Source organism: Ictidomys tridecemlineatus, chromosome 4 (genome assembly GCF_052094955.1).
Source record: "Ictidomys tridecemlineatus isolate mIctTri1 chromosome 4, mIctTri1.hap1, whole genome shotgun sequence".
NCBI classification, from domain to species: domain Eukaryota; kingdom Metazoa; phylum Chordata; class Mammalia; order Rodentia; family Sciuridae; genus Ictidomys; species Ictidomys tridecemlineatus.
The window spans coordinates 118414359-118426275 of record NC_135480.1 but is presented as its reverse complement, the minus strand read 5'-3'; the positions used below and the strand labels follow the sequence as shown (position 1 = coordinate 118426275).

At 33.9% G+C, this 11917-nt stretch overlaps 1 protein-coding gene across 1 annotated transcript; it reads left to right on the top strand.

Moving 5' to 3' along the window:
- Positions 1 to 10427: 10427 nt before the first annotated feature.
- Positions 10428 to 11676, top strand: LOC101974036 (dnaJ homolog subfamily B member 6-like). Its single transcript, XM_013363859.3, is given in 2 exon segments — positions 10428 to 10628; positions 10630 to 11676. Coding segments are annotated over 2 exon segments (714 nt in total). The 5' UTR covers positions 10428 to 10527; the 3' UTR covers positions 11243 to 11676.
- The last annotated feature ends 241 nt before the right edge of the window (positions 11677 to 11917 follow it).

Below are 11917 nucleotides of genomic sequence, written 5' to 3'. Positions count from 1 at the left end.
AAACATTTGTGTGGCTGTGACACTACAGTTTGCTGATTTTAATGCCTTGGGGTATAAAACAAGGAGTGTCATAGCTTGGTTAAATGGTGGTTCCATTTCAAGATTTCAGAGGAATCTTAATACTGTTTTCCATAGTACCAATTTCCATTGTACCAATTTGCACTCCCACCAGAAATGTATGAGTGCATATTTTTCCTCGCATTTTTGCCAACATATATTGTTGCATTTCTTGATAAAGGCCATTCTGACTGGAGTGACATGAAATCTTAGAGTAGTTTAGTTTTGTATTTTTCTAATTACTAGAGATGTTGAACATTTTTTTCATATATTTGTTATAATTGTCTTTTCTGCTATGAAAGATCTATACAATGAAAACTACAGAACCCTAAAGAAATAAATCAAAGAAGACTTTAGAAGATGGAAAGATCTACCTTGATCTTAAATAGGAAGAATTAATATTATCAAAATGGCCATACTTCCAAAAGCACTGTAAAGATTTAATGCAATTCCAATCAAAATTCCAATGGCGTTCTTATAGAAATAGAAAAAGCAGTTATGAAATTCATCTGGAAAAATAAGAGACCCAGAATAGCTAACACAATCCTTACCAGAAAGAGTGAAGTAGGTGGCATCACTATACTAGACCTTAAACTGTACTACAGAGCAATAGTAACAAAAACAGCATGGTATTGGCACCAAAACAAACTGGTAGACCAATGGTACAGAATAGAGGACACACAGACTAGCTCACAAAGTTACAATTATCTTATATTAGAAAAAAGTTCCCGAAACATGCATTGGAGAAAAGATAGCCTCTTCAACAAATGGTGCTGGGAAAACTGGAAATCCATATGCAACAAATTGAAATTAAACCCATTTGTCTCACCATGCACAAAACTCAATTTAAAATGGATCAAGAACCTAGGAATAAAACCAGAGGCCCTGAGGAAAAAAGTAGGCCCTAATCTTTATCATGTGGGATTAGCCCCCAACTTCCTTAATAAGACTCCCATAGAATAAGAATTAAAATCAAGAATCAATAAATGGGATGGATTCAAATTAAAAAGTTTCTTCTCAGAAAAAAAAAAATATATATGTGAGGTAAATAGAGAGCCTGCATATTAGGAGCAAATTATTACCCCTCAAATATCAGATAGAGCACTAATCTCTAGTGTATATAAAGAACTCAAAAAGCTAAACACCAAAACAAACAAACAAACAAAAAACTAATCAATAAATGAACATGGACCTGAACTGAACAGAGACTTCTTAGAAGATGATATACAATCATTCAAAAAATACATTTAAAAATGTTCATCATTGCCAGCAATTATAGAAATGCAAATCAAAACTACACTAAGATTTTATTTCACTCCAATCAGAAGGGCAGCTATTATAATTATAAACAACAGTAAGTGTTGGTGAGGATGTGGGGGAAAAGGTACACTCATACACTGCTGGTGGGACTGAAAATTGGTACAGCCAACATGGAAAGCAGTATGGAGATTCTTTGGAAAATTGGGAATGGACCTCCATTTTACCCAGCTATCCCTCTCCTCAGTCTATACCCAAAGTACTTAAAATCAGCATAATAAAAGGACACAGCCACATCAATATTTATAGCAGCACAATTTACAATAGCTAAATTGTAGAACCAACCAAGATGCCCTTCAGTAGATGAATGGATAAAAAAAAAAAGTGGCATTTATACACAATGGAATATTACTCAGCAAATAAGAGAGAATAAAGTCATGGCATTTGCAGGTAAATATATAAAGTTGGAGGAGATAATGCTAAGTGAAGTTAGCCAATCCCCCCAAAAGACAAATGTCAAATATTTTCTCTGATATAAGGAGACTGATTCAAAGTGGGGTAGGGAGGGGGAGCATGGGAGAAATAGAGAGACTGTACATAGGGCAGAAGGGTGGGAGGGTAAGGAGGCAGCATGGGGTTAGAAATGATGGTGAAATGTGATGGTCATCATTATCCAGAGTAAATGTATTAAGAAACAAATTGGTGTGAATATACTTTGTATACAATCAGAGATATGAAAAATTGTGTTCTATATGTCTAATATGAATTGTAATACATTCTGCTGTCATATATAAATTTTTAAAAAATTATTTTAAAAAAGAAAAAGAAAAAGTAGGCCCAAATAATCACCATGTTGGCTTAAGAATTGACTTTCTTAATTAGACTCCTAATGCACAAGAAGTAAAATCAAGAATCCAAGGATGGATTCATACTAAAAATCCTCTTCTCAGGAAAGAAAAGAATCAACAATGTGAAAAAGAGAGCCTGTAGAATGGAAGAATATCTTTAACACATGCACCTTAGGTAAAGCATAAATCTTTAAAGAAAAAGAAAAGTGAGTTTAAATCCTTTGGGTATAAAACGAGGAATGGAAGAGCTGGGTCAAATGGTGGTTTCATTCCAAGTTTTCTTAGGAATATCCATACCACTTTCCATAATGGTTGCATCAATTTGCAGTCCCACCAGCCATGTATGAATGTACTTTTTTCCATACATCCTCAACAACATTTATTGTTGTTTGTATTCTTGATGATTTCCATTCTGACTAGAGTGAGATTTTGATTTGCATTTCTCTAAGTACTAGAGATACTGAACATGTTTCATAATTTGTTGATCAATTATATATAGCTGCATCAAAGTTTATAGCAGCTCAACTCACAATAGCTAAACTATGGAACCTTAAATAACTGAATGGATAAAAATATGTTTTATATATATACCATGTAATATTACTAAGCCTTAAGGAAGAATTAAATTATGGCATTTGCATGTAAGTGGATGGAGCTGGAGAATATCATACTAAGGAAAATAAGCTAATCCCAAAGAACCAAAGGTCTAATATTTTTTCTGGTATGTGGATGCTAATTTGCAATAAAGGTTGGGGACTATGGAAATTAGAGTTACTTTGGATTAAGTAGAGGAGAATGAAGTGGGGGAATGGGGTAAGAGAGACAGTAGAATGAATCTGACATTATTTCCCTATGTACATATATGACTATGTAACTGTTGTGATTTACATCATATACAACCAGAAGAATGAGAAATTATACTCCATGTATGTATAATGTGCCAAAGTTTATTCTTCAGTTATATATAAGTAATTAGAACAAATTAAAAATAAAAATAAAATAGAAGTGAAAACCCTGCAAAGGGAGGAACTATACTAAAAAAATAGATAATCAAAGAGGGAACTAACCAAATTAAAACTCAGAAAAATAATACCAAATGAATGGAAATACAGATCATATCTCAATAATAAACTTGACTCTCAATAGCTTAAACTCATCAATCAAAAGACAGACTGGAAGATTGGATTACAAAACAAGACCTAATAATTTTATCTTTCCAAGACACTCACCTCATAGGTAAAGTCATCTGTAGAGTTAAAGTGAAAGAATGGAAAAATATCCTTTTTTAAAACATACCCCTTCACCCAGATTCTCAATATTTTTTGTTTGTTTTGCATTTGATGATCCCTCTGATAAATCCACCCAATTAACATGTACAGTTTTGCCTCAGGGTTTATTGACCAATCTATTTGGTTAACTATTGGCACAAGACTTACCCATTCATTCATTCATAAGTTAAGGTCATACAATATATAGGTGACATTTTCCTCTGTGCCCCAACCAAGTAAACCTTATAGCAGAAAACTCATCCTTACTCAATTTTCTAAGAAAGGGATAAAAAGTCTCCTAGTCTGAGGGGGAACTAACTTTGAGGCCCAACTTTGTCAAACCTCTATAAGACCCTTAAGTCTACTATTTACTAATGAAAACTCAAAAGTTAGGGGAAGATTGGATTAAATTCATTTCTTCCTTCCCAATACCCCAAACCCTAAAACAGTTGAGAGAATTCCTCAGCATAAAAGGATTTTGTAGACTATGGATGAAAGCATATGCTGAAATAGCTTGTTCCCTATATCAACTAGTAAAATAGGCTCAAATAGCAAGAACTCATCTCCTAAAATGGGAACCTGAGGCCCAATTGGCATTTAAACAACTTCAGCAAGTTCTCTTTCATGCCCCAGCCTTAAGCAGCCATGGTAGGACAAATCTTCAATCTGTATGTATCTAAAAGAATGGAAATAGCATTAGGAGTACTAACTCAGGCCCCACTCAATAACTTGTGGCACTCTGAGGTCTTGGAAACTCAAAGAGTGAAGGTGATTCAGACTTTCTACAGGGTCAAGTTTCTGTAAATTTTATCTTCCTGTTTGATAATCTATGCCCCAGTTTGCTTGATTTTTGAGCTATTTAATCTCTCTCAGGATTTTTTTTTAGTTGAATCTGTGACAGCCATAATTTGGAAGCATCTTGGTCATTATATAATTTTTATCATTGTTTTTCAAAATTATTATAAGCAAACAAGGAAATGAAAAGTAATGACTAAGAAATTTTTAAAATTCAGTGATTTTATTGTTTGGTAAAGCAAGAAAATCCAATACAGATGCTTCTATCCTATAGGACGAAATCCTCAGATTTACCATATAGAAATAACCTAGAGACTTACTTTATGACACTGAAGATGCATTCCTCTAAAGATATTCACAAGAGAAAGCAATCCTGAAGAGACTCTTTCCTAGATCAAAAGCAGAGGTACGACTTACAAAGGTAAAACAAACAAAATATCACTAGGAAAAAATATTGTTGGTTAAAGACCTTGTCTTGTGAATTCTACAGTTGTGGTAGAACTTATTGCAGGCTCTTTGTCAAGTGCACTTCAATTTTTCTAGGAATTGTGCTAACATATCAGATCCATTAGGTTGAATAAAAACAGTATAGGTCACAAAAGACCCCTAGTTTTTACACAAGTTCTTCTTCTGCTGATCCTTACCAGTTTTCTGAAATGCTCTTATTCCTTTTTCTGGGCTCCTTGCCACATATTATCTTAAATTTATCTTAAAGCTTCTCATACCCTCTAAGTGGTAAGTCTATCTTTATTTAATCTAAGACTCAGAAAGTTGCAAGGCGGGGCACAAACATTGCCTTTATTGATAAGTAAGTCATGATTACACTGTAATAATCATAATGACTGGAAGGAGGTTTCTAAAGAATTCAGTGAATAGGAGAGTGCTCACATGATGCTGAGTTCAGATTCCATGCTCTTGTTTTACATATAAGTTAAGCCCTCACTAGGTTTTCCTTCATTCTTCTCAGAGGCTGTCATTTTCTCCACTAAAATTGATGGTGACTATAACAATATTTACTTAATAGCTCCAGAGGTTGTTTAAACATTAGTAGACTATAACTGGGAATCATGTGGAGAGTCATATAGAATTTTATCAAGGACCACAGCACATCTTCCTGCCTGCCCCTCATCTAGGAAAAAGAAGAAGGAATGGTAACTGCCCCATGGGAAATGGGTTGAATAGCAAAAACTGGTTCTCCCTCTTGGCAGGACAGCAAACATTGCAGGAGGAAAAACTCTCCAGATATCTTTCCAGTTGAAATCAAATGATGGTAAACAATGGTATAGAGGGCCAAATCATGCTAATTCATGAGAGCCAGCATTATTGTTACTGAAACTCTGTCCTTGGTTACTCCAAATATGTGTTATCCGGCACTCAGAAGACCTGGGCTTTCTCTTAGTATCTTCTATTAACTCTTCATGTGTATGGGTAAGCAATTACCTGTGATATGGAGCAACTATCATCTTAGAGCTTTCAAACATGCCTATAAATATTTTGATGCTGCTACCATTGGGAGACACTCAGGGCCTATGGGCTTTTTTTTTTTTTTTTTTTTTTTTTTTTTTTTTTTTTTTTTTAGAGAGAGAGAGAGAGAGAGAGAGAGAGAGAGAGAGAGAGAATTTTTAATACTTATTTTTTAGTTTTTGGCGGACACAACATCTTTGTTTGTATGTGGTGCTAAGGATCGAACCCAGGCCGCACGCATGCCAGGCGAGCGCGCTACCGCTTGAGCCACATCCCCAGCCCCATATGGGCTTTCTTTTTTAAATTGAGTAGGTTTGTGACTGTTTTGAGAAACAAATCATGGTAAAGATGATCCTATATGACTTCTAAAGTGATATCAGAAAAGATTATGTGGCTGCTACATAATTCTCTTAGGTTGCAGGTGTAGAGGGAAGCCAGCTACCATGTAAGAACTTACACTACCAAAAGATCACAATTTTGAATAGATTATATGTAGGTGTTTTGGATAACAGCTCAAACTGAGCTCCCAGCCAAGAGTTACCATCAACTGTAAGTTGAATAAATAAGTTATCTAATACATCCAGTCTAGCTGAGTTTTCATATGGTGGTAGTACCAGATGACATTTAATTTCAGCTACATGAAAGAGCTAATGCAATAATGATCTAGCTGAATTCTCCTCATTTCCAAGCCATAGAATTGCTAGCAAAGTAAAATGATTATTTTAAGTTGAGAAATTAAGAGCTAATTTGTAATGCAGCAATAATAACTGAAATAAAATTTAATACCTGGATTTGGAGGACTCCCATAACAGAAACCTAAGTTCCATGGCATTGGCTTCAGGCCAGGCACAGGGTAGAAGCTAAAAAGGTTTTTTTGAAGACAGCGAACAGAACTTTAGAGACCCCAGGCAAGATTCCAGTGAGGGAGTCAGGAAAAATGAAAAAATATATATGTGTAGAAGAAAGAGGAATCTTATTATGAAATAGTAAAAAAATTAACAAAATATGTTACCTGTGGTAATATAAAAAATATTTTAAAAATGGTATGTGATAAACTGATAGATCAATCAATAAAATTTCCAAGAAGAATGACATATATATATATATATATATGTTATCTGTGCATGATAAAGTATACAAAGAGAAAAATAATGAAATAAAAATATACTATAAAATTTGTTAGAGACTTTAATTTTTTTTTAAATATAGAAGCCAAACTTGCTGGGTTTTAAAATAAAGCAATCTTATTCCAAGTCACTACCCACAAAAAATGTCAAAGCAAGAAAGGTCCTGAGTACAAAGATCTGTTCCAAGATATGAAACCCTCTGTTAACATTTCACTAGATTTAAGGTGTAGTTCTACAGGCAATTTTCATATGGATAAAAAGGAGTTTTAAAGAATCTTATAGTATTTCCAACATTAGACTCTAAGGAAATCTAAAGTAGATAAGAAATTATCTCAAATGTATTTGACTGTGAATTGTTTAAAGAATGTAATACAAATTGATACCTAAGGAATTCATGAAGCATTTAAAAGCATTATATCAGCTTGTATTGAAAGAGACAGGTGCAAAAAGTTTCATGCTCATGTAGTACCCAGCCACATTGAAGATGAGATGAAAGGAAAACTCTAGGCTGTGAGATGGTGAAGAGAAGGCAACATCTTAGGAAATCTTTTAGTCATTGTCATTAAGTATGAAAAAGGAGAACCAGATGCTGTGGCTTTGGTCAAATAAGGGCCTTTCTGGTTGTTGTGAGTCTTGTTTTCACAATAATAACCTGAAAAACAACAGGTCTTATACCAAGCAACATGCTGATTAATGTTAGGCAACTATTGAGACAGAAATGTTCAAATTTTCAACTTGACCCTGGATTTATTAATATCTACTTTTAATCCTTCAATTTTTGATTAGGCATTTGGAAGCTATGGTATTGTTTTCTATTCCATTAGGATTGATATTTCTTCCTTATAATCTGGTCTTCTTATTCTAAAATTCCTCTCTGTTACTAGTGAAACTCTTTAACTTGAAATATGTCATTTGTCAAATAACTTGATATTGTCACTGTAATTTATTTATTTCATTATAATAGTGTATTATACCATTCTTTTATGTCAATCTATCTCTGTGTGGTTATATTTAAAAGTTAACTATCATAGGGTTGTGCTTTTAGTCAGTTTAGAAATCTGCCTTTTAAATTGATTCCTTCACTTTTTTGTATTTAAGGATTGGGCTTAATTCTACTGCTTTGATATTTGTTTTATATTTGGACCATTTATTTATTTCTTCTTTTCTACCTTCTTTTGAATTCATCGTTATTTTTAGTTTTTTCTATTTATATTTTAATTATCACCATTGGCTTTTTTAAAAAATATTTTAATGGTGCTGATGCTGAGGATCAAACCTATGGCCTTGAATGTGTGAATAATGCTCTTTGCCATTGAGCTATAAACAATTGTTGGCTTTTTGAGTGTATTTTATATTTTTAAGTGTGTGTGTTCACGTATTTCTGTATTAAATATATATCATATACATTTAACCATTCACATTCTTCTTTAATTAATATAACTATGGTTCACATATGTTAAAATTATATTACAGCAACATAATTTCATCACTTGATGCTAAAGTTTGTCATGAATTTTATTTGCTTATACACTAAAAATTCCAAAATACATTGTTATGTTTGCTTTGAAGAGATGAATCTGTTAAAATAATTTTTAAATTATTTCATATTTATTTATATATTAACTTTTTTATTCTCATTGATGTACTTTAAATATTGAGGCTTCTTTTAGGAATAATTATCTTTAAGATAGAAAAAATAATTCTTTTAATATTTATTTGAATGATTTTCTGGTACTAATGAATTTTCTCCCTTTTTGCTCTATGAAAGCATATTTATTTTGCCTCTATTTGTGTAGGATATTCTACCTAAATATAGAAGTTTAGAACAACAGATTCATTTTTCTTTGAGCATTTTGACTTTTACATATTTTTGTCATCTGGCATCTATTATTTCAGATAAGAAGTCATTTATTCTTATTGTTATTCCACTTAACAGAGTGCTTTTTTTCTCTTTTCAACTTTATGGATATATTTGTACTAGTCTGTTTCCATTACTATAACATATACCTGAGATCATTGTCTTATAAGGAGAAAAAGCTAATTTTGGCTCATAGTTTGAAAAGTTTTTGTCCATTATCAGTTTTTCCTATCATTTTGAGCTACGCTGCACATAGAGAATGTGACAAAACAAACTGTTCACCTCATGATCAGAAAGCAAACAAAGGAAGAGAAATGGGGCTAGGGTTTCACAATGTCCTTTAGGTGACCTTCTTTAATAACCTAAAAACCTTCTATTGTGTTCTGCTTCCTAAAGTTTCCACCACCTCCCAAAAGTACCATCTTGAGCCCAAACATTTAACACATGGACCTTTGGGGAATATTTAATATCTAACTCAAAGCAACTTTTTTTATATTTATTCTCAAGAAATTGGACATGATGAATCTAAGTGTGATTTTCTTGCATTTCTCTTGCTTAAAATTATTCAATCTCTTAAAATGTTAATTCTCGATTCTTTCATCTATTTCTTAATTCCTGATTATTCATATATTGGGCCATTTGATTATTTTTCCCCTTGATACTGTTATTTCTTAATTTATTTCCCCACTTTTGGTTGCTTCAATTTAGATTTTTATTTTATAGATTCTTTCCTTTTTTAAAGGGCAAAAATCACTCAGAATGTAGCAACTCATGGTCTTTTACCATCTTACCTCAACTACTGTCCATATGCAAGGCTTTCCACATACCCACATCTGTGAAAGTGAAATTTCTAGAAAGAGATATAAGCATAGATATAAATAGTTAAAAAGTTAATTTGTCTGCTTTCTTTCTTTTTTCTTTTTTGAGCTGCCTTTCTTAAAGGTCAGAAACATTAAACTTCAAGGATTGTCCAAAGAATCTTGATGGCAAATTTTGTTTGGGAGAGAGGGATTGTAACCATATACACACTGGGAAGTGCTGTTTAGATCCTCTTTATCAAAGAATTTGCAGTTGTACTGAAGTCAGTAATTTTAGCTGCAAATAACAGCAAACCCCACCATTTGTGGCGTATATAATAAAGATACATGTTATCTTAAATGATAATCAGAATTCTAGATGAAAGTAGTTCTGGAGTCTGCTCAGCAGGTAAACATTAACATGAATCTCACCCACATGAATTTAATAGTAGAAAGCTCCAATCTTTAAGTAAACTCAATGTCCCCCTCAAGTTCAGACATACACCTTGTCCTATGGCATGCTCCCCACCCCAGGAAGCCTACATTGGTTGACTGAATAAGGAAAGTGGATAAAAGTCTGGTCACTTAGCCCAATATGGGATACTGATAAGCAATAGTTACTCGAAAGATCAATGCTGGGTTAAGACTTTGTTGGGTCTTTATTAATGTCTGACTTCTTCCTTTTCTCAATCCCATTTCGTGCCTCTCCTGTTTTCTTCACTGGCATTTATTCCTAACAGTGTAGTATATCACAAAATCTTTAACAGCATCTTATTTTATACAATCAAACAAATCAAACTGATTTACTTACTGATTGGTTACCAAAAGACCCCATAGAGCAGATTAACAAAGCTTTAGGTGAATGTCTTAATTTCTAATCAGAAATGAGGATAAGACGACGTACTTCCTGTTTGTTGTTGGAGAAAGGAGAGAAAGGAAAGCGCGAGGAGCCACTGCCGTCGCCACCAGCGCAGCCTTGCCGCACTGTGAGCACCCGTCCGTCCACCCGGTCCCGTCCGCTGCGTCCTCGGACTTGTTCCAACAATCTGTTAAAACATGGTGGATTACTATGAAGTTCTAGGCGTGCAGAGACATGCCTCACCAGAGGATATAAAAAAGGCATACCGGAAACTTGCACTAAGGTGGCATCCAGATAAATAAAGAAGAAGCAGAGAGAAAATTCAAACAAGTAGCTGAGGCATATGAGATGTTATCAGATGCTAAAAAACGGGACATCTATGACAAGTATGGCAAAGAAGACTTAAATGGTGGAGGTGGAGGTGGAAGTCATTTTGACAGTCCTTTTGAGTTTGGCTTCACATTCCGGAACCCAGATGATGTCTTCAGGGACTTTTTTGGTGGAAGGGACCCATTTTCCTTCGACTTCTTTGAAGATACATTTGACGACTTTTTTGGGAACCAAAGAGGTCCCCGAGGAAGCAGAAACCGAGGTGCAGGCTCATTTTTCTCCGCTTTCAGTGGATTCCCTACATTTGGAGGTGGATGTTCTGCATTTGATACAGGATTTACTTCATTTGGGTCACTAGGTCACGGTGGCCTTACCTCATTCTCTTCTACATCATTTGGTGGCAGCGGGATGGGTAGCTTCAAATCAATATCAACTTCTACCAAAATAGTAAATGGGAGAAAAATCACTACAAAAAGAATCGTCGAGAATAGTCAAGAAAGAGTAGAAGTTGAAGAAGACGGCCAGTTAAAGTCCTTAACAATAAATGGTAAGGAGCAACTGCTACACTTGGATAACAAGTAATTCAACGCACGCATTTAACAGAAATGTTAAACTATAACAAGCACCATTTGAGGATTAACAGGAACATTTTTTTGAAGATTTCAGAGAACTCGACTTTCAGTATAATTGTACCTAATCTAAAGTATTTATAAACAGTTCATCGGAGCCCCTATTTGTCATAGACTTTTGAGTTTATTGTTGGGACCACACAATAGGACCATTTTTTTGTCTTTAAAATTGTTGTAATCTCTGTATGCACTTTGCTTTTTTATTAAACGTTATCCAAGGTGAGCCTTGACTTTGAGTAGTGCTAGGACAAGATTGTATTCTAACACCAGCATGGATCTGCTTCCCATTGTGTTTGACATGTGAGCCAAGTAGTGTCAGCCTGCTGTGAGCTAACATTGCCAGGATGAGGCTCCTGTAGAAGTAATTTGTTTTTTTTTTTTTCAGTATTTAGTAATGAAAGATATTAATGCATTAATGGTAATACATTTCTGGTTTAATATAAATTTAAGGATGTTTTCTAGTTGTGCATGAATGCTGGCAACTTAGTAAAGTTTTGACAATTGTTTAAATATGTAATGTTAAGCTTAGGTTTAAAAATCTGGTAAACTGGGTCTTTGTCATTTGCTTAAAAAAAAGAAAATAAATGTGAATGTGTTTGGTGCATTTAAAAAAAAAGAAATAAGGATA